This window comes from Temnothorax americanus, unplaced genomic scaffold, assembly GCF_048541705.1.
Source record: "Temnothorax americanus isolate GAGA-0224 unplaced genomic scaffold, ASM4854170v1 Scaffold16, whole genome shotgun sequence".
NCBI classification, from domain to species: domain Eukaryota; kingdom Metazoa; phylum Arthropoda; class Insecta; order Hymenoptera; family Formicidae; genus Temnothorax; species Temnothorax americanus.
Window position 1 is genome coordinate 829,806 of NW_027509297.1, and position 23,875 is coordinate 853,680.

General features: G+C 38.8%; 1 protein-coding gene across 4 annotated transcripts in view; it reads left to right on the forward strand.

The window, feature by feature from the left end:
* Positions 1-1,092: 1,092 nt before the first annotated feature.
* The window catches only part of LOC143895439 (xaa-Pro aminopeptidase 1), a 32,756-nt gene continuing 9,973 nt past the window's right edge, over positions 1,093-23,875 (forward strand). For 3 of the 4 annotated variants that reach the window (XM_077402524.1, XM_077402523.1, XM_077402525.1), the window contains exon 1: positions 1,094-1,752. In XM_077402524.1, coding sequence (XP_077258650.1) covers positions 1,707-1,752 — 46 coding nt within the window. In that variant the 5' untranslated portion in view covers positions 1,094-1,706. Of the gene's footprint in view, positions 1,753-23,875 lie in introns of all 4 variants that reach the window. The other variant, XR_013256328.1, reaches the window with a different exon arrangement.

Consider the following 23,875-nt stretch of genomic DNA (forward strand, 5'->3'; position numbering starts at 1 on the left):
TTGCACATTTCAGTATTAATTTCCATTCTCCAGAAGTTTACTTCAATTTTGAGAATCAGTATTGACTGACGGCAGATATAATTAAATGTATACAATAGTTTTATAAGCATGATGTAAAAACTTCACGAATTTTGTTTTAAAATAAGAAGCGTAATTTTAAATATAATAAAAAATTATATCTTGGGAAATTATCACCGATTGCGTTATTTAAAAGCAATGCTGCATCAAGATTTATTTATCGATCGTGAAATAATACACAGGCCAGCATTCATAGTCAGATCTTATATTTAAGATCGTCTTAAGTTTGTCTTTATATAGATACTGAACGACTCGTTTCATATTGGCCACGGAATATCTAAAGACAAATTTAAGACGATCTTATAGGTATATAAGATCTGTGTGTGTGAGACTGTGAATATATCGGGCATAATCTCCTAAGCTACCATCCTTCAATGAATTCTCATAATAATACCTTATTAAGTAAATTCTTATTAACCAAATATATGAGAGAGAGAGAGAGAGAGAGAGAGATTACTCGGAAAACTTAAGATCGCCTGTAAATTTAGAATAACTCCATTTTTACTGATTAATTTCAAAATGTATTTAAAAAATTATTTTCAAAGCATTGAATCGCTGTCAATTCATCTCATTCTGCGCGATATGTTACTGGTCAATAAATTAAAATGTATATTGTTTATTGAATTAAAGTAAGATCCACATTTTTGATAACGCGAATTGTAACAAAGCAACAATTTTGCTTCACTGTAGCTGTGCAATCTATAAAATTTTTAATTTCTTTGATAAATGTACGGCAGCTATAACTGTACTGGTATAGTGTAAATAAGAAATTGAAATTTAATTAACCACTGCAGCATTTATAAAATTTGCGAATTCTCTATTTCACTTATTTATCTTCGAGATACATTTTATTAATATCTTTCCGTCAGTAATACTGCTTTCTACTTTATATGTTATAATCCTGCGGAAGCATATAAAAAATACTGTGAATTTTCAAAGAGGCACTACCACCTCCGTAGCTGTACTTGGCGGTCTAGCGGGAAGAAGTGAGGAGGAGGAGGAAAAGACAGAAAATTAGAGTCGGGCGGATCAGTCTCCGTCGTGTCGCGCATCGCTTCGACAGCGTTTACATTCGGTAACCGCGGCACGGATGATGTCTAATCGCGAATGTTTCTGTATTAATCACTTCGAATCAATTTGACTTTTTATTTGTGATCAAGAGATTTCCCGCTCGAAAACACTTCACGCGGCAAGAACGGTGTTTTTCGTGTCAATTTTGTGGAAAACTAACAGACCGATGGAAATGATCAATGATCTAGTTTAATTTATATAAAATATAAAGTACAATATAAAAGAAAATTTGCCGGAAAAGAATAAATTAAGAATTGGATTAAGAATTGCCTGCGATTTTGGCTGCAAAATTGGCTCCCAATTGCATGGCATACAGCTGATATAACGAGACCGGAAGAGTACACCATTATTGCTTCGGTGCCGCGGCAAACAGTCCTCACTGTTCTCCAGCACCGGTCTTCCTCGGTACAACCGACGCTATTACTGAAGTGCGGTCTAAATATAGATAAGAACGCGTGTTTTTGATGTGTTAAATCGCGTCGCTCTTTTTATCCCGATTCAACGTGCCGCCGAGATCGAGGTTTACGCACCAGCGCTCTATCGGAGATTTTTATACCATGAAGAAGTTTGTCTTCCGAATTCTTCTTACGTCTTGCATTCTAGGTAAGTCTGTGCTAACTGATTTCGTATAGTTGCACCAACAGTTTCGCTCGAATAAATTAGTAAATTTTAAATACATTTTACTGGTTTGAATAAAAAAAGATAACAAAGCTAAACATTACATTCGGGACCTCTGAACAAATTTAGAAATCGAAACTTCTTTCGAAAGCGTTAGGTCCTAAAATTTACAGTGCAACGCCAACAAAAACATTTGCTAGACAGGCATGTGTAAAATTTCACGACTGCAATAAGAAAACGCGGCGGCGTACCGTATCATGTTTCAAAATTAGTTTAATTAAATTTAATGATATATCTTTTGCTTATTTTTTTAAGTTAACGCTTTTCATAAAATGTTATGATTGATCACCTTGTGGCTTTTTGACTCGTTACTTACTGATTGCACCGCATGATCCTCATGCACACACTTCATTTAATATTATAGATCCACCCTTCGTAATCCATCACAGTCTATTATACATAAAAATTTGACACGTGGCGAGTTTTGTAACGGGAAATTACCGCGAGACAGTCTCGCGAATCTGTTAACTAATTTATCCCTCCGTCTCTTCCAAGTTATTTTAATCTATATAAAACAAAAATTATTGTTTCCACGTGACAGTATATAATAGTCTATGACAGAATTCATTATCATGATTTAATATCACTGTTAAATATTAAAGGATGAAATTTGAACCAGTACCTTAAGTTAAATAACATTTTGTTATTTTTAACTACCATGTATGTCGAAATTTATTGTTTTAACACACAAAATAATATTATTTTAACTCTATTTTAGTTAAATTAATTTGTTTTTATTCGTTATTTAACACATATATATTTTGCATTTTTTTTAAATGAATAAATGCCATTGCGAGACCTATTAACACGTTAGCTATTTTGTACGACGTGTGTTTACGCTCGTTTCAATCACGACCGGAAGTTATTATAACGAGTTAAGTTCAATGTCGTATCCTTTATGAGTGTCATAAACGGCTGCAACACTCCCTAACTTCCCTTGAGGCCGGCATAATAATATTTTATGATCACGTCGTTTAACGTCACTACTGTTTTATTACTTCCGGATTCATTAACAGTAACATTACATATCACATACATAATTTATGCTCTTTGTGTTAGTAATATGAATAATTTATCATATAATACATAAAAGATTATGATTTTAAGAATAATATGTAAAAATAAACATCCCAATGTGCGATTGTTTTACTAATACTCTATAAATAAAAAGCGAATCAGAATACAAGCGTAGACTTAGCAAAAATGTCGCGCGTAACTATCCCGTCACTAGTTTATATTTATACACGTCGTCGTCATCTATCTAGAAAAAGCTTCTCCAATGAAGCACAGATACAGATCATCTTCCACGTCATTGCCAACATTTTAAATAAACCATGATACATCGATGATAAGATTTCTAAAAAGGGTCACCCTTCAGCAAAATAATCTTTTCCATATAAATATAACTCTCTTTTTTACTCTAATTAGACGGCTTGTACTGTCATATAAAATACAATAATTTGAAACAAATCGCGAAAAATTAGCGATGCGATGCCAAGATTACAGATGAAATCCTCGCGACGATAATCTCCCGACTGTCCTGTGAAATTCAAATCGAAATATCGGATATCAAGAGACACGGTAGTGTCTCGCGCCAAGTACACGCGGAGCGAGACCGACCGTGACTCTTTTACGCGACGCGACGGGTTGCGAGTAGTCGAGATGTTGAGATCACGTTTACGGTATCCAAAAATGTAATTTCGTCGGCGTCGATACGCGGCCCACATGCGTGAATAGATTCAGTCGCGCGAATTTCTTCGCACAACATATAGCACCTAACCGCACGCGTCGCTTAACATAATAAACGCTGGAATCTGGCTGCGGTGAACGTACCACAGACGAGAGAACTCAGGTTGGCCTATAAATAACGAAACTTTGCGGTCGCGCCGGCGCTTGAAGTTTAGTCGTTCGAAAATTGCCGCGGGTCAGCCGTAAAACCCATCACACCCGCGACTTTTCCCGCCGTTTGTCCCACCGCGAACGAAACAATTATCCGCGCAGATAAACAGCCCGTAAAAGTCCGTATATAATTGCCCCTGGATAAAAAAAATATATTTCCCACGTGACTTTTGTCTCGAGAACGCACATCAAGCCGTTGAGCCGGAGGTCGGATTATCAATGATCTACCCGTTTTAAATGCAATTAAAGTCACATAGTAACGGCTCTGTGTCTTTCGGTAGATGTACGCGCCTTCTTCTTAGGTTGAATTCGCCAATATAATCGTGTTATTTAACTAAACTCGAGCCGAGCAAGACCAAAGCGTCGTTTCATCCACGATTTTTTCCCACTGCTTCTCTTAAATCTCCTTTCCATTAGAGAAACGAGCGCGCGATCGTACAAAGTTCGGTCCATCTCAATCGGTTTGGAGGAAGAGCGCGAGCGAGGCGATGCAAGTTGGAGCGGAAATTGATGCGATCGCCGATACTTCCGGATACTTCCGGATCGTAAAGTAACGATTTCGTCTCTCGCCGCGCCGCCCGGTTCAACGGAGCCTGTTTACGCTCGCTCGCTCCGCGAATATATACGATGGTGGCTAACTGCGAGCGAGCTGCAAACTCCGTGCCAAACTATGCGGAGTCGGCGTACCAGAGATTCCTCTCGCAAACGCGGAAGATAAAGGTCGATAATTTCGACGCTTCCCAAGCACTGCTAAATTATGTTTGCGAATTCCGCGCCTCGGACCCAGATATTTAGCTCCAACTCTCCTCGATTTAAATAAAGTCGGGGAAAAAAAGGGAAAGGTAAAATCACGAGTCTTTCCGCGCTACTCGAATTTTTTAAATTATATAATGTGACACTTTAACATTTCATTCACCGCCGATACGATGCCCGGTCTTTTCGTCGTTCTCCTCCTCCTCCTCCTCCTCCTCTTCTGTATAGCTCCTCGTCGCTGCTTCGTTGCTGATGCTCGTTTATAGCACTCACACAGTATGACGTGACACTCACGAAAATACGATTAACTATGATTATTCGCGCACCAATTACCGAAATATGTCAATCACGCGGCATTTTCCCGGCCGCGGCGTTTAAATTTTCGGGCGATTGAACAGGTGCGCGAATTGTAAAGTTGAAATTTAAAAATCCACGGAATGTAATCCGGAAATCCGGCGTGGCCGACCGCTTCGTATATAGCGACAGATTTCGCTCGAGCAAACATTACGCATTACGCATTTTAAACAAATCACTGGCGTGAAAACGCCGAATTTATGTTAATGCGATTGACGAATATTTAAAATATTTAAAATTCGAAAATGGTATCGGCAACTTTGCTTTGATATCGCGTGATACGGTGCGCAATTAATAAGAACGATTTAATGATTTTTTAAGACGCGATATATGGACTGTCCAAAAATACGCAAGCAATCAAAATTCAATATTGCTCGCATACTGTACATATTAAATCCCGTGAAATACACATATTATTAACAAACAGTCAATACACGGCTTTTCTTTATTCGATCGCTCGACCCAGGGAGATTCGTATCGTCTCTCAATCAGAAAATAGCGATCAAATTACATTTAAATCAGCAGAACGTCGAGAGATTTCGAATTTCTTTAAATACTAAATGAACAAATATATAAGTATTGTCTATACGCTCGCGATTCGTTAATTCTAGATACTAATTAATTCGCAGACTAATTTTAATTAACTATTTATGGAAAATGATTCTATTTCGGAAGAGTAACGATAATGTAAAGAGGAGCGGCTCGCACCGTACTTGCTTTCCCGAGCCTCGCTAAGCGAATGATAACGAACGCACGAATAATAGCGCGCGGCGACCTTGTGTAAACACAACACGCCGCGCGCCGTACGCGCGCGCGTCGTCCAAGGCGCCTCACGCAGAGCGGTTCATTACTTTCCCGTTTGAATCTCGCCGCACGAATAATGATCTTATTTTTCGTTTTTCCACGCCCGCGTTGAAACGCGTTACGATATGTGTCATATAGCGCGCATCTCCGCGTGTTCAATCAATCAAATATACCTGCTTCTTCGACACATTCTATATGACACGTTGTAGCTTTAAAATTAAACAATTTTAATTATTTTAAACGCGCGTTAGGTATACAGTAACGCATCGTGTCACGGCTTATCGAATCTATTATCGGGAATAAAAAGAAACGTGTCACTAAATGATAATATAATAAAAATTCTGTATAATATTTAATTATTGCGTTACTCGTGTGAGGTGTTAAATATACTCCAGCCTTAGAAGTTTACTCACAGAGTTAAACTTTTCGTCAACCAAAGGCTATATACACGAATAAATAAGAACCTTTGCACTTATATCTTTACCTCTATGTACAGAATATTATCAATCTCTATTTAATTGCAAATTGTACCGTCAAAGAGACACGTACGCTATAACGCACGACAATGTTTACTTGTTACAAGTAACGTTGTAATAAGGAACAAATATAATCGAGCTTGCTAACCGCTCGCCCAAGTCGCCCAAGTCTCGTCACGCGAATATGACGAAGGCGCGCAGCGGGCCTGCGTATACCATATATGTATAACCCATCGCTGTAATCAAAACAACGTCAAGACCATACCAGTCGATTGTTCAGTTCATCTCGATGAAATATTAAAATGTTTTATAAAATAGATTTATCCCGAATTTTCTGTTCTCTGGCGTTTCGAATTAATCGTCATCGAACGTTCAACGCAATCGTGGCCAATTTCCGTAATCTTCGCGATTCTAATACGTTACTCCGCCACTTTCGAAAGCCAAACTAATTAGATTTGACTCGGCGGAAAGTTTGAAGCGCATTGCTAGATTATATTCGAAACCAATCCGACAATTACTGTCCGTAAATATCGCAATGAAACAATCATTCGTAATTCTTTTTCTCCAGCGTCTCGATTTGAATAAATAAATTGCGCAAAATTCCTTTCGAATCACCGTCGTTTTAATATAAATTGTCAATCACGGAAATTAGGTGATAAATAAATTGATATTTGTTAAGGGAATTAGCGTGTTCGTACTCTTCTGAGTACTTCTCGCGATCGCGCGAAAATTTTTAAACGCGATGCAAAGATAAATTTGAATGCAACCATCGTTAAAATGATCTATTGTCCATAAATACATACTTCAGCGACTTAATTTAATCATTTCGATGGTGCGACAAAATTATTTTTAGATCTGTATCTAACTAAATTTTTAGATACTTGAGCATTCTTTCCGTGTATCACAATTTATAAATCTAATTAATGTATCTTTTTATTCTTTGAGAGAAAAAGAAAGGAAAGATTGTAACTCGACTGATATTGATGAAAAGTCAATCATAAGTGACGCAACGAATCACACTTGCTTTTTATTTGAAGATTTTCGGGACTTTACGAATTTCATTCGTAATTATATGAACTTTGCGCGGTTAACACAACACACTTTGTAATCATAAGCCTGCACATTTGTATGAGTTATTTGCTGTGAAAAATTACTGATTGTACCGTTTCACAAAACGCACGGTAAGAAAAGCATGTAGAATTATCTAAACAACAAGTGTAAAAATCATTCGATTTATGATAGAATATACAGGTACATTTTCGTTAATCGTGCATGATTTTTGAACCTGTCGTTCGTGTAATACTGCAATTAGATAAAACGAAAACATTTATGTCTTCCTCGTCCGGGTGAGTTAAGAAGACGGAGACGCCTGTCCTTCTCGCAAACGCGTTTTCTATAATACCGTTCGACACTCCGTCTCCACTCGTCATGCGGTCCAGTTTTATGTTAATGAGTGGCAAATTATCGGAAAAGAGGCTGCCTGATGTAGCAGGCTACCATACTGCGATGGAGGTTGGCAGGACCTCTCACTCTCTCCCTCCTTTCGGCTTTCCTCGTCTCCGTTTCTCGCAATCGCAACGGTACTTTTGTCTCTTTTCGCTCCGCAGCTATCTCACTCGGAATCCGATGAATGACCGTGTATCCAACATCTGTCGGAGCGTGCTTATGGTTATCGCGGGACGTGCCGCCGAACGCGGACGCCGCGAAACGGCGGTGACATCGACTATCGGCGATCAATGCGAAATTGACGAACGCTGCGGCTCCCGATCGAACGGCTTCCTCCTTCCGCCGCGGCTTTCCGTTCCTTCCCATGATCCACATTCTTCATTCATCGTATTATGGAGAATAAAGAATTTCGCACTAACAATCATTTCTATATGCATGTTGCTTCAATAGCTTTATGATAACAAAATTCATATGCTGCTTGGTATATAAGCATTACGTATGTTCGACTTTTTTCGGAAGCAAGCATAAAAATCCGTGTAAGGATAAAAAATCTTACGCTTAATCAATATTTTCTTTAAAATCTTAATTTCAAACTTAATGAAGTTTAAAGTAGATTCTTAAACATTAAAAACTGGCAATCATAATACTTAAATACATCTAGAAACAAGTCTATAAATATTACAGTAATTTCATATCCAAATTATCTGAAATAATTATTATCCGATTATTCAAATCTATAGATATTCAAATTACTTGAATAATTTAAATTTTAACATTGAAAGAGTCGAATCTGCGAATTCGTAAACTCAAATATGAGCTAAAAAATTCGAAAATATTTTATATGTACTTATCAATAATCAATATTGTATCCAAATTTTTAAAAAACTGGATAGAAAATTACTTCTCACAGGTAAATCTTTATTAATACGAATATCGATTTTTATGTCAACCTTTTGTGTGTTTTAAAAAGAAATTGAAAAAAGAAAAAAATTTTTATAAAATGATACAGATTACTACTATATAAATGATTGTTAATAACGTTATCAATAAGTAACTAAAGTAATAAAAGTCATTTTAATAAAATTAATATACTGCACATCGCAATAATGTAATGTATAATGAAATAATAACACAATTGAATCAGTAGATACTTATTTTATATTTTAATAGTCGTTCTAATTTATAATAATTACACATGTCAATACAGTTCTAAGGTCTTATAACATCCCGAAGTTGCTTCTCGACGGAGAAGCTCAAATAGTGAAGCGTTCGGATAGAGCTTACTCAGCATACCAGAGAAACTGTAATCGATATTCGACATTCCCCAAAATTACTCTTATATTTTGTCAGTTGAAGCACAATAGAGCTTTAATCCATTTTTTAAACTTTAAATTTTACAATTGACTAAATTAAATTTATATCAACTTTTTACTTTTATTCTTTCAAAAGTGGCTTAACGATTAAACTCTTTAATTGTGAATTTAAGCGGCCTCTCTTCAGAAAATACAATATGACTTCCAAGTTGTAATTAATGAGAAATAAAAAAAATGTCTATTTCTTTTCATTTTTATATATAAAAGTATTTTTTTTATTGATAAATTATAAAGAACAAGAAAAAGAGAAGAAAAGCCACAAATTAATTTTTTGGTGATATTAGTTCAAACTACAGTAAAACAATGTTTGATTTGACAATATAGTGATTATTATAAATGTTGTCAAACTTCAGTCATAGCAAATAAAAACTTATTTATCAAATTTTAGAAAAATTATAAGTAATCTAGTAATATTCTCATCCCTTCTAAAATTGTTTTCAATTATACGAATCTTATACAGTTGTTGCTATAATATACGTGAAAAACAGCATGTACGAAAGTAAAACCTTGTCTTACTACCTTTCTCATAACTTCTTATCTAGTTTTTTAAACCTACTACTTTTTATATTTTGATATTATCAAATCTTATTATACATATATATGTGTACGCAATATTCAATTTTATATTATATCTCCTAAATATTAAAAAAAAATCGGACAAAAAGGGATTTATTTCTCGCGGAGCAAACAATTGCGGCATTCATTAACCATGCACGCACCGTTAAGCTCGATCTCTCCTTGAGGGAAAGAAAGAGAGAGACCTTGCACTGCCTCTCCATATACGAAGACCCGTCGCGTTGCGTCGCATCGCATCGCATCGCGTCGCGGCAGGTAATAGCATTTAGACATTCTGCCGCGCTGGCCTAAGCTCGCTTAGCTCCTCTATAGCAACCTTCTCGACTAGTCTGTTCCCCGGCTGATTCTAAACCGTGATTTACCAATGCGTGCCAGATAAACTGATGCTGGTTCACGGTCTACGCGCTACTCCTAATCCGCCTTTCTAATCTACATGCACAGCCGAAGTGTTCGACCCGTAGTCGTGTCTGTGTAGATATGGCTATTTGCGCGTGCATATGTGTATAGTTTCCATGTGTCTCAGATCTCCTCACGCTCTTCGGCTCTTTCGTTCCAGCATCATTGCTGAACTGTCAGGTTTATGTTGGATTTAATACCCAACTGAATTATCAATCTTTATATCTATTGAATGTAACAATTTTTCTTTAAGAGTTTTTTCAACCTTTCAATTTATCTATTATTCAATTGTGTTTGTTGTTAGTAACGTGTTGATTTTCTACTTGACTCTGCGATAATATTGTTAACTTCGTATTCTTCATTTTAAAAATGATAACGTCTCTTTAATCTTCAAGTTTACCTAAAATTATACTCATCTCTTCAATTAAATTTATTATTGCAACAAACACGACTTGAATAAAGTTTAATGTCTAAACGCAGGAACGCAATGGTAATTTTATTATTCCGCTGGTCTTCTTATATCGTATATCAATGCTATTTAATGCGACTTATATGACTTCTTTATTTAATTATACCTTTATGAGATTAAATAATATATTTAAAGCAAAGATTAGAAATATAAAACAATATCAAAAATAGTTTGATGTAAACTGAAATAACAGACTTTGAGATAATATAAACTGGATAAATGTCTGTAAAGATTCCAAGCAAGATAAAGAAAGAATGACCGATGGCATTAGGAAAAGAAAATGTGTAAAATTTTTAATAAACTCACTTATACATCGTTTCGCATTTTTAATCAACAGAAATTGTTGAACTGGGTTTTGCTAAGTGAAATATTCGTAACGTAAACGAAGAAATCGGAATACGTCACGGAATTCGGCTTTACGTTAGCAGCCTTTCGCGTCGCCATATTCCGAAACATGTTTCAACCCCCGAAAGTTGGCCCACTATCCCCTAAAGGGGTCAATGAAAGAAACGCCCGCGTATATAGGCCTATGTCGTTCAACCCCTCGCACTTCGTGTTCTCCTGTTGCTCTGCATGTTTTTTCTTTGTTCAGCGCTTCAGCATTTACCAAGTATTATTATTGCGAACGTGCCCGTGGTGATGCGCGCGACGCGACGGACGCGGACGTGCCGCATGAACGAGCGAAGTCGCGTCGCGCGTATCCGTACGTATGTACGTATACATATGTGCGTGAATCAGGTACGGTGGAAGGAAGCGTGACACATCCTGCAACCCTAATAATGCGTGTGTGCATACGGTGACGTAATACGTCTGGCACGCGCAGCGGCTGCGTATACCAGAATCTCGAGAATAACGTAACGTCGTCAGAGGCACCAGTCTTTTGAGCATAGATATGCGTTGCTGTAATTAATAACAACAACACAAAAGCTTTTTCATATTAATAAGTTATTCAAAATAAATTCCTGCTAAAACAAAAATGTAATCATTCTCTGGTGTTCTTATTTTTTTATTTTAATGTGTCAGTCACTCTAAGCTCAATGGTCAATCTGCAAAAACTTAACAAATTTCATAACTGTCGAGAGTTAATTCAGAAATGAGTTAAGCTATGCTTAACAGATAAATTGAAAACATTCTCTGGTTCGAATAAATAATTTCAATTTACTTGTCCGAATGACTGTGTGTGTAAAAGTAATAAGAGGAAGAATTAAAAAATAATTAAAAGGATAATTTTTGCATTGTTCTCTGTATAAAAAAGTAAAGTTTGAAGAAATGAGAAAAAAATTGCTCATATATATAACCACATATACATGTAATAATAGTACATAAAATGTGATTATCTATGATTATATATGTAATATTGTATAATAAAATCGCAATTTTATTTTTTGTGAAAAACAATGCAAAAATTATTTTTCTAATTATTTTCCAATTATTCTTTTTATTATTTTTCTTATACATACAAACAGATATTATACAATAGAAAGAAAATATACATGAACATATTTTATACGTGTAATTATATATATATGAAAAATTTTTTATTCTCGAATAGATTATCGCTTCTTCAGCTATTATACATATAATTATATATTTATTCCGATTTGTCACAAGCGTCCTACTTCTGACAGGCTCGATAAAGAGTATCGCGAAACAGACAACAACGAAAGCGTTATACCTTCGTCGTTCTCGGCGCCTCGGATTCGCGTATGCGCCGACTACGCGCGCGAAGCATCTCGAGGATGCTGGTTGTTTATGCGTCCCGTGCACAGTTGGACCGCAGTCAGGCTTCGGCCTCGGTCCAAAAAGGAATAAAGGAGAAGCTGAAGGAGCGCGAGGCGGAGATCATGCTTCCCCGATAACCGATGTACGCGCAGTAGTGCGTAAAGCGAAGCAGTTTTCGCGCTAGCGTGTTGCGCCTATATGGCCTATGGGGGAAACGCGTGCCCGCGTGCGTGCGTGCGTGCGTTACGTATGTACGTGCCTACATACGCGTCGGCCGGCATGGGCGGCATGGCCATGCATGCGCGATGCCAGGCCGCTGCATACGACGAGGAGGAATGCTCGGGCCCTTCGAACACTCCCTGTAGGGGCTGATGCCTTGGTAAGGCCACGCATCGCCCCCCAGGCCCTTTATACCCTTTACATCAACGTCCTTGCGTCAATGTAAGACAAAACGGCCGCGAATACCTTCTAAATTCACTTACGAGCAAACGGGAGTAGATTATATTTTATTTTATTGATCGCGCGCGTTGCCGTCTGTCCGTTTCCATTAATAAGGTCCTTGCGGAAGCACTTGAATATCCAAAAAAATTTCGACAAGAATTAAATACAATATTTATTAGCAGCATTGTCTCCTAAAATTCAGAAGAGATGATATAGTAAAACTGAAATTTGTGACGCATGAATTCTCGAAATATCTTCGAATCAATATCACATTTAAAATTGGGGCCATACTCTATTTTTGTGAAAGGCCGAGGTCCATCTTCCTCGGTTTTACCTTGATTCTTATGAAACGTTCGTAGAGATGTCAAAGAATAGCGCGTGGAACTCGCTACGAAAAGATCAACAAATAATGCATCAAGTAACATTTCGCGTGACGGTGGGCTCGTGTAGGCGAGCGTGCCACAATGTGCAAACGTTACGTAACTTCGCTTACGTAAATTACTATTAGGGGTCTCAATGTACGAGCGTTTCGCGAATGTGCCGATAAATCACGCGAGCACTCTTGTGAGCATCGAACGAACACGTATGTTATTAACCCGCGCATAAACACACTTGTAAATCTTACACAATCCATATTGCCGTCTCGTCGCGTTTTCACGTTTGCCAAGTTCCGTTACACTCGAATTCGCGCGTTGACGCTGAAAATCAATCGCGAGAGAATCTTGCGAACATATATGATCGTATATACTGTCAGCTTTCTACAGCAACTATTGTTAGAAACGTAGCCGTCAAGTTTGACGACTAATTACAATTACACCTCTCTATTACATTCACCAGGAGAAATCCTAAAAAATATCAAGAAAAATATTCATCGAGAAATCCGTCGTTAAAATCCCCCGTGATAAAAAATGAAAGTGACTTGCTCAAAGACACTTCATTTGCAGAACCTTACTCATCAATGTATTCTTAGCTTAAGTGAAAAAAGCTAAGAGTAAGAACGGTTAATTGTATCGAAGTGTGAATAAACCTGCCGTGTCTCTTTCCTAGTTTCTTCTTTTTTTTTTTTTTACGCGAAAGACACGAGATACGTTTCTCTCGCCGAGACTCGGCGGTTTCGCTGGGCCCGAGCGTCGGCGACGATACTACTCCCACACCTCCGACCTCCTGTGCGCTATGCGACCCTGGTAAAAATTCTCGTTCTCTATTGTTCCACCCTAATTAATGTCCCCACTCGCGCTCGAGCGCGAACGACACTGGAGCGCGAACGCTCCTCCTTCTGTCCGGGATGCGATCCCCCTTGCGCGTTCATACGGCCCTGCTACGTCGCGCTGTCACTTATCCAATATCTGTAAACAAAAAATGGTCAGCTCGTCGGTGGGAGTAAGATGAATGACTCGTACCCGATGCATACGTGCAAACGTAAATGCACTGTGAATTTATACAAGTGTGCCAGAATGTATTTTTGGCGCACGCAAATACAGCACGTGCGTGTAACATCGACCGGTGAAGAGTCCCTTGTCATCTAATTAATCTGGTAATTCCCCGTGTGACAATGACGTCATGAAGTAACATAATACTGAAAAAGCATTGAATAGAGCATAAGAAAACATTACCGATATTAACATACGTATATCTATAAGAGAACAAGTTTTTCTATTTCCCCTATAAGGATAAAAATAGTAAATTGATATATTTTTAAACGGTAATTTCATATTTCAAGCAAGCCTTAGAATCCTCGATCTTAATTTTAATGACGGATTCTTTAACCACGTCGATTTTTTTAAATCAAAATATCGCGATATACAAGTTTATGAGTGATAAACAATTAAAAATCGAGACCTTCGCGCAACTCAACGAAAAAAAAACGAGGTAGATATAATGAATAAATAAGATAATCTTATAATTCGTGCGTAATCTCAATTTAGCTGCAGGTTTCATCGTGAACGTCGTAATACGAACGCGATTGTTTGCCAGCCGATTGACTTACGAGCCGATATCGCGATGGAAATTCGCGCGCGATGGCCGCAGGTCGCGTTTTTTTAACACAAAATGTCGCATCGTGTACCAGGTTACTATGTCGGGCGCCGAGTTCCGTTTACAAATGTAACGCGACCGGGTTTTCGCCAATGCGCCTTCGTTGCAGCTTCTGTTTTCCTGTGTAATTGCAAACTATCGCTTGTTTACAGCAAATTGTTGCTACCCCTCCGTGCCGCTGTAACGGCAATTAAAAAAATTTTGTTTTCGACGGCCGCGCACAAGCGCGACTCGCGCGCGCTTCGCCCGTAATTTTGCCAAGATGTCTTCCTCCCCCCGATTGAAGATTGTCCCGTCGTTCTGTTTAGCTTTGCAATTTGCAAATTTAAAAAAAATACTATAATATTGCTAGTTTACAGATACAGATACAGAGATATTATAAATCAAATAGTAAAGCTATTTTAAGATACCTCGCAATAAAATACAACTTACACGCGATTCAACGGGTTTTACGGTTTAATTTCTTTTAACGTTTAAGAATATGTCCGTTATTTTTTTACAAATGTTGCCAATTTGTTGCATCTGCATTACCATTAGAGAGATACACATTATATAAATATAATAAATAAAATAAATAATAAAATATTACGGGTGTCGCTCGCGTTGCCTTTTTCGATACATTTTACTCGTCTTTAACACGCAGGGAAAATGCAGGATATTTTTATCAACAACGTTATATTGTTGCAATTACGCGCGACAATTACATACGACGGCGTATACAGAGACGCACCGGGCGGGCGGCGCGAGCCGGAGAAACCAATATTAGCTTCCTACACTCCTAATACTCGAGTGTCTCGTCTGTTCTAACCCATTTCTTCCTATGAATGACTTCGTCTCGGTTTGGCCAGGCTTTTCCCCACGTGGGTCCCGCAACGAAATTCCGCCTGCGCATTCCACGACGCCGGTAAATCGTATATGTATACAGCCCAAGCTGCTAGTACCAATTTTCTCTCAACACGGCAGGCGGATCAAGTCGGCATAGACTCCCGCAATGTTGATACTCCTCTAATATCGCGGTAACGAGCGCAGACCACCTCCTCGTTGTCGCGTCGTGTTAATCTCCTTGATAAAATCGAGTTCATAATATTGCAACGGTAATCGCACGTTGTTTACAATCGTTCCAGCCGGGCTATATCTTTATAATATCTCACGTGTACGATATCTCACGTAAGGTTGTCGCACATTTTCGAATAGTTACGAAATATAAAATAAAGGAGTTTTTTTTATTGTTCAATCTTCAATGCATCGCCATCGTAATAATAATAGTCACTCTATTAAAATTTTCTTTTTATATGCCAGCTTTAATATGATTGCTCACGAAAATATTCACATTTATTAGGATTATAAATATATTGTCATATATTTACATTTACGAGATACACATCGCATTAATACGATTAATAAAAGAAAATTGTATATCGAATAAGTCTCTCTGCGTGCTATAATAATATATAAATATAAACGTATGAAATAATAATAAAATAATCATTTTATGATGTACGTATCGGGTTTGTAACTGGAAGTAACAACAGTTTTATTATAGTTTTTGTCAATATTGTTTGCATAAATGCATTAACGGTCGATAAGTATATAGGAAATAAATCATGATGCTGCGTTGTAGGCATTAAACTTTTTCATATTTCCGGACTTAAATCTTAAATCAAAGCAAGTACATATTCACGTTTTGGAAAGAAGGAAACGAGTAAAGACAATTAGACGAATGAAGAAAATTAGATTAGGGCAGAAGTTTACGGTTGAAACTTCTTAGGTCCAGTTCAACAGTGGCCAGTTAGCTTAACCAGTAGTTAACTCTCACTCTCCGTGTCTATCTAACCTTTGAGTTAAAAAGAGACAGAGAGTGAGAGTTAACTACTAGTTAAGCTAACTGGCCACTGTTGAACTGGGCCTTAGACGTTTAAATATGACAACGGTATGGAAATTATGGAATATATCAAATTATAGTCTCTTGATAGCCCGTTACGTTCGATTCAATGATTATTATTAGGGAATGTAACGAATGATATAATAAACGACGGTTTCACCGGTGCGGTTACAAGCTGGAGGCCCTCCTGGTTGCAAGGGGGTACCGCGAACATCTGTCTCAGGCCGGCACGAGATCGTCGGGGGCAACGAGACAATCCCCCCTCGAGATCCCGATGACTGCGCCGTGCCATAGCGTTCCGGTAACCAACTGACTGCGTGAAACGCGCTACCCCCCTACGGGGGCGGTGCCTGAAAATTCACTCCCTGTACCCTCGTGTTACCCTGCTACCGAACCGCCCTTGTTTTCCAATAAATACAAAGCATTTTCGCCGCGATCGTCGGTCACGGCCGAAAAGAAATTCGAGCGCATCGACTTCCGATACATGCCCGCGCTCATCCCTATACCTGCGCCCTGCGCCCGCGGCATCCTCGCGGGTCCGCACCCCCGCGAGGGCTGCACTTATCTCGGGAAACCCGCGGGACGCCTAAAAACCTACCGTCGCCTGATGGCGGCCTATTCCGTTTCTGGTCGAGTTCCCATCGGACCGCGCCGCCGCCACTTGGCGCGACTCGGCCTTCCACATTTATCGATCTCCGTCTGTCACTGTCACGCTGCGGCGAGCGCGGTGTCACGGAACGAGTAAAATGTCACCTCTAACTCCGTATGCCATCCCGCTCCGCACGCCAATCGGGAATTCCTATTCCGATTCGATATTCCCATTCACTCGTCATTCACTCGTCATCGCGAGCTCTGTCGGGTTCGTCTCTATAAGTCGAGTCTCGGTGCGTCATCTCGTTTTACTCGCCGACGACAGCCTCTCGATGCCGCGGTAACTTCCCACTTTAATCGCGCGCGGATGCTCAATAATAAACGCAAATTCAGTAGAGTAGAGCATCAATCATGATTATTATTGACAATCTCAACCTTCATCTTTTTTTACAATCGCAATTATGTATTGTAAGCAATTTATACGATGCTGTAATTTACAAACTTTATATAATATATCATGTTACCTATATATCACCTGCTTCTTTTAATGTTCATGATAGACGCGAAAGAAACATCTCGAATATTTTTTAGTTACGATTTCTTTACGGCCTAGTATATATTCGCTTTAAAAAAAAAAAATAGAACAGCCAGGATAAATAATCTTAACTATTCATCAAATAATACTAATAAGATCGGCAACGAGAGCCCCAGAGGTAATATTAATGCGCTATATTATTTAATAGACTAATCAAATAATCTATCTAGAACAATCAAATAAGTTTCGATCCTTTTTTTGAGTCATCCTCAGCGCATATAAAATTGGTAAATAAACGTGCAGTCAATCATTTGTCAGTTTGTAGATCATCATTAAGGTAGTATAGGTTTTAGTTTTTATATCGCAAAAAGGAACTCTCCTGAATCGATTAAGCCCAGAAAAAAGATACTTCACCGTCCCGTTCTCAAGATATTTAATTATAAAATTAGGTAATTTTAATGATTTTAACATTGGTCTAATAGGAAAAGAGGTTATTTTTCTATGAATAACACGAGTTTGCGAAAAATCTTTTGCCAAAAATGTCTGAACAATATATATCGATGGAAAGAGGACACTGTGAGGAATAAGCTTATATAGTTGAAGGTGAACACGATCCACCGTACAGTTTTTTTTTTAATTAATAATTAAAGTTGAAAACTAGTCAAGCGACGCGTTAATCCACACTTTATTTAATCTATTTCAGGCAAAAAATATTATTCTACAACGTAAAAATTATTTACTAAATAATCTCTTTTACGTCGTTACGAAGCTTTGCGATGCGTTATTCTATTTTTTTATAATCATAAAAATAAAAAAATTATAAACATTGTTTTGACTTCGGCCTTTCATCATCGAACTACCTTAACTTTATGTCATCGTCTCTCACGAAACGAAGTAAAGGCGAAGTAGGCTCCGAAGCACATTCAAATTTTCGAGATGTTAAGTATTTATTATTAATTTATAATCATTTATTATTAATCATATTTTTATTACCTTCTTTCATTCTTTCATTCTGTATTCCTGTTTAACAGGTAAGTCGAGTAGCAAACCTGTTGTCGCACATTTCTTTCGATTCTCTTCGACTGCGTCATCCTTCTGTCATTCAGATTTATATGCAATTAAATTACACTCATCTGTAAAATATCGCGAAATAAAGAAAAATACATCATACTATGGTAGTATCTATTTATCGTGTATCTATTCTATAACTGATGCAATAATTTTTAACCCATCGCATCGGTGCGAAGAGATGTCTAAATAATTTCCACTTATTATATACCCGCGTTTGGACGTCAATCGGAGCAACGAGCAACCGAACGAACGCTCGAAATCCTGGTTACGGATGATGTTGCCCGTACACGTGCCGTCGACACGTGTCGTCACGTTATCTATCAAGGCCGCACGCGCCGGCGGAAGCCGACCAATCGGCTCCCTCCCTCTATAATTCCGCGCGCATCCATTGCAGCGGATCGGCGGCGCGCCATTGCCATTGCGTCGCGGCGCGGCGGCGACAACCTCCGGTTGCACGCGCACACCCCGGGACACCGCGCTGAACACCTCTTCACCCCGAGAGTGCGCATTCGCGGGAGTATATCCCGGATATAGAGATGCACCTCCGCCGCGGGATGCTACCCTGGCAGGGTGGCGGGCACCGGCGACGCTTCGTCCGTCGGAAGGAGCCGCTAAAAACCTGGGGCCTGGGCGACGCATCTTTTTCGCGGCGCGACTTTTGGCCGGCGAACGCCTGGAGACGAGGTCTGCGGCCTTGACGGCGGCCCGTGGCGAGCCACTTAAGCAGGCGACCATCTCACTACGGCCAGGGCCGTATAGCGCGCGAGGCGGTCGGTGGCGGGAAAACCGTTCGAATTTCCGTAGGGTGGAAAGAGAGTAACGACTCGACGGGGTCGATGGACACGGGGGCGGCGGTGGAGAGGGTGGAACGAGGATGCACGGTCAGACGCGGGGGAGGATACACGGCCGGGAGCGATTTATGATGTCTTTTTACCCGTCCGTCTTCGTCTGCCTTTTTTCGCCCCCTCCCCCCCCCCGTTCGCTTCCGTCCGCCCTTCCATTCCGCCGCCCCCCCCTCCCGCCCGCCCCCCCTTCTCCATCGGCCGGTGTGCACCACGCACACCAATTCCCCCGGGTTATCGATCTCCGCCGATGACGCTTGACGGCGCCAGCGCACCGTACGTCCGCTCTCTCGTCGCCCTTGTCGCCCGCGTGGTCACGTATATGTACCCGCATATCCGTGTGCGTCAAACACGCGCGATGAATGCAGCTGCGTGGAAAGCGCGATGGGGGGATGGTCCGAACGGATACGCGAACGCGTATGCGCGCCGCAAATGGAATATTTTGTGCCCCTCCCCCTTGCCCTCTCGGTTTCCCCCGTTTGTAGCAACGGGAGTTGCAACGGGGTACACGCATATATATGGACGCATCGATATCGTTACGATAACGTTACACGGTCGTTTCTGTATTCCTCTTCCAATTAAAGACATGGCAAGTCGTCTGATGCATGCACTTTTGCATCTTAAAAGATAAGAAAGAGAGTGTGCAGATAACAACAAGAATTTATCTGATTGATTGTACTTTTTGTACTTGCGGAAGATCTGCTTAAATTAATCTTTATTTTATTTTATTATTTACATAGTTTTTTATTTTATTTATCATTCATATAGTTGGTGTAACATCTTTTGAAGGGAGCATTTAAGCTTTTTAACCGCATTCGAAAAGATGCGTCTACTATTGTTAATATAATTAAAAAATAAGAATTTCAATATGTCTATTGACATTTACTATTTTTAACTTCAAGTTTTAATTCAAGTTTATCGTCATTAATGTAACGAGAATTTTTCGCATAGCCTCTCATATGTTAAAAATATTTTATTTGTTTCGCTCTCTATAAAGGAAACTCGATATTTTCGCGCTCTACTTTCACGCTTCTCATACATTTTATACTTATACGTTTAAACTTGCCACAACGATGTTTGCCATGCGAGAAAGTTGATACAATAGAATCACCCTCGTATATGAACGCCAACCCTGCTTCTACTACCCTGTTGCAAAAAGCCTCGAGCCATCCCAAATCGAAGCCGTATCGCGCGGCCTTCGAAGATGAACTCCTGATAGTTAAGCAAAGAGGAACATTTAACCAGCTTTTCGACTTTCCGACTTTTTCAACATTCACACTATCTTGGCTGCATGAATCCCTGATCTGATTTACCCACGTCGCATTTCGACGCGAAACTTATACAAATTATGAGAACAAATCGATAACGCGACGTGAGACGTCGCGAGACAGAAACAGAAGCATATATAAGTAGCGAATAACGTCGAGAGACGCTCAAGATTACTGAAAGAGATCCAGGGCTGATAGGAATCGCTAATAATTGTTTTACGAAAGGAAACGGATGAGGAAGATAATTGAAAACGAGGGTTTAAACTGACACAACTATTAAGAGATGCAAATATCGTAAATCGTCTAACTTCTTACGGCCTATGTAATCCTGATCAATAGATACTGAACATCATCTCAAGACATCGCGCAACTAGTTTACAGATTTACCGTCTGTGTTAGCTTCTTATGCTTTTATGATAGATAAATAGATAGTTTCCTGTAGAGGGACGGTTTTCATCGCATTCTTCCGTAGGAGAGAAAGAGAGAAAATATCTTATATACGAGAGAAAATTACTTCAGAAAAATTGAACAATTTTCTGATTTTATCAACTTTAAATTTATTAGAAACATCAAATTAGAAAGCTTTTATAAATATTTCGAGGAACATTTCTGCTTATATATATATAGGCTTATAATGTTCTTTTTATATTTGCATTATGCATTTAGCATAATTGTCTAAAATTAGCTCTCGCTCTTTCTCTTACAACTTTTCCGTACAAAGATATTATTTAAATAAAATAGTAGTTGCATTAGCAATAGGACAAGAATACAAGCCGTTGCACATTTTTATTATTATTGCTGTATACCGCGTGTACATATTTTAATATCATGTTTAATTCATGTGACATTACATGATCTTTTCTTTCGCTCCACAAGCTTCATGTTGATACAAGTCACTTTGAAGTTGTGACTTGTAGAAATTATACATGTATATATATAAATTTTCCGTCTGTGAATTCACCAACATATTTTTTATTGATGAGACAGCATGACATAATTTTTGTCCTTCATTTATACCATCAAATCTATTTTGACTGCCAATCAACTGTCACGCTATGTTGGAGGCTCCCTCGGCCAGAACAGGAACTCAACACGTGTGCAATTGATATCCGTCGTGCGATATTCTAATCGAATCTCTGCTGCCAGACTGCTGGCATACTGCTAACAGCACTGCTAACATTTTGCTTACTAGGGAAGTAGCGACGTAAGAAAGAAAGAGAACTGTGGCGCTGTGAACCGCGAGTGCGGCAAACTGGTCCACAGAGATATACCGAGATGAAATCACGAGTAGGTTTCTGCGGATCATGCGAGCCTGTTCGGTACATGCTAAAGATCATCTCAAGAAACAATCCACTCCGCCAGCATCTTGATCATTTCTCCTCCTGCTCCTGTCATTCGATATTGCGCGAGCTATTTGCAATGAGGTATCTATGGCAGAAAGCCAAAATGTCACTTGAAAAGAAAAAAACGTACGAAGATTCAGCCCGCATTCTCGCAAACGTCATTATTACTGCCATGCACACAATAAATATTAGATCATTCATAAATGTATTGGTATAACCGATGAATTTAATCTCAAGCACAGTCACAGTTCTGTGAAATACACGTTCTTATTATACGCATATACAAGATTATTAAATTCATTATTAAATGATTTGTTATTTATTTACACAGTCGCACTTTTATCAAGCAGGACTAATAATTTTACATTTGCAGTAATACCCAACGTTAGGCGTTGGCCTAATGAGTCGGTATGACATAAAAGTGAACGCGACGTGTACTCGAAATGTCACAAAAGCGACGGTCATTGCGCCACGGGAGTGGCGCGCCGCGGCAACGGAACCGGCTTTAAACTCTTCGTCATGCTACCAGCCGGATCGGTCTGAAGCACGAAAGTGAGTGGTGAACAAATGGTAGATCGACAGCGGCAACGTGGTATCAACTAAGAAGGCGAATCGCTTCGGCCTCGTCGTCGAGTTCACCCTCCGTGATGTCCCGTGAAAAATATGCCTTTTCTCCGGACACTCCTCGATATCGATTCTCGTGCCATTCGCCTCTCGTGTCGTTTCTCGAGGCTTGCGCCTTGTATCCCGCGTGTTGGAGAATAACCGGAGATTTATGGTAGCCTGATATTTTTAGGAAAGAGACTCTGCTGCTCGTCGATTCAGAGCGAGGCCGAGAAGAGCACCCTCCAAATTGGATTTAAAGCAGCAAAGGCTAAATACCGCGTTTCACACGGAATAACTTGCAGTAACGTTATACAAGTAGCATTGTTACTTGTGTAATCCTTGTAAATACTTTCGTCATATGGAGCCAGGATTACTATGCTTGTAGAATTGAGAAACGTTTGTATTTTTATCGTTAGAATAAAAACTCACAGGATGGTGTTATAATCCAACATAAGACGTGCGAAAATCATGTGTCTATTGTAAAATATATTATTTCTTGCCTTTGTACAAGAAGTTATCTTGACACGTGTGGACAATATAATTAAGAAGACATTTTTTTTTATCATATGCGTCTCGATTCTTCGTCATTCATTCTATATCCTTGCCCTACGTGTTCGAGAATAATCAGAAATTCATGCTAGCCTGATATCTCGGGAAAGCGAACTCTTCTCTCTATATTGATTGCGGACACACAAAGGTGGGACAAAAAGAATAAATTAAAATTGGTTTTAAAAGGATGGTCGTCGCGCTTGATACGAAACATATGTAACTTATGAGTAGCATTGTACAAGTAACATCATACTCGTATAAATAATGTCGTTATCTGAAGTGAAAAAGTAGAATATATTACGCTTATAGAAATAAAACGCTTGTATTTTTATCGCTGGATAACTGCACAGAATGGTGTTAATAAGACATTAATATAATGCGCTAATATCTTATATTATCAAATATAATTTGTTACTTTTTTACGAGAAATTGTTTTGACATACGAGAAGAATGTATAGTAGTTGAAAATGACATATTTATACATTTATTTTTATCTTATTCATCTTTATTCTTTTATTATTATATTTTAATTGTTATGTATATATTACACATTCTCTCGTGGCTATTACTTAAAATATTTTAAAAATATTGATTATTAATTGCATTTTTACATTTATC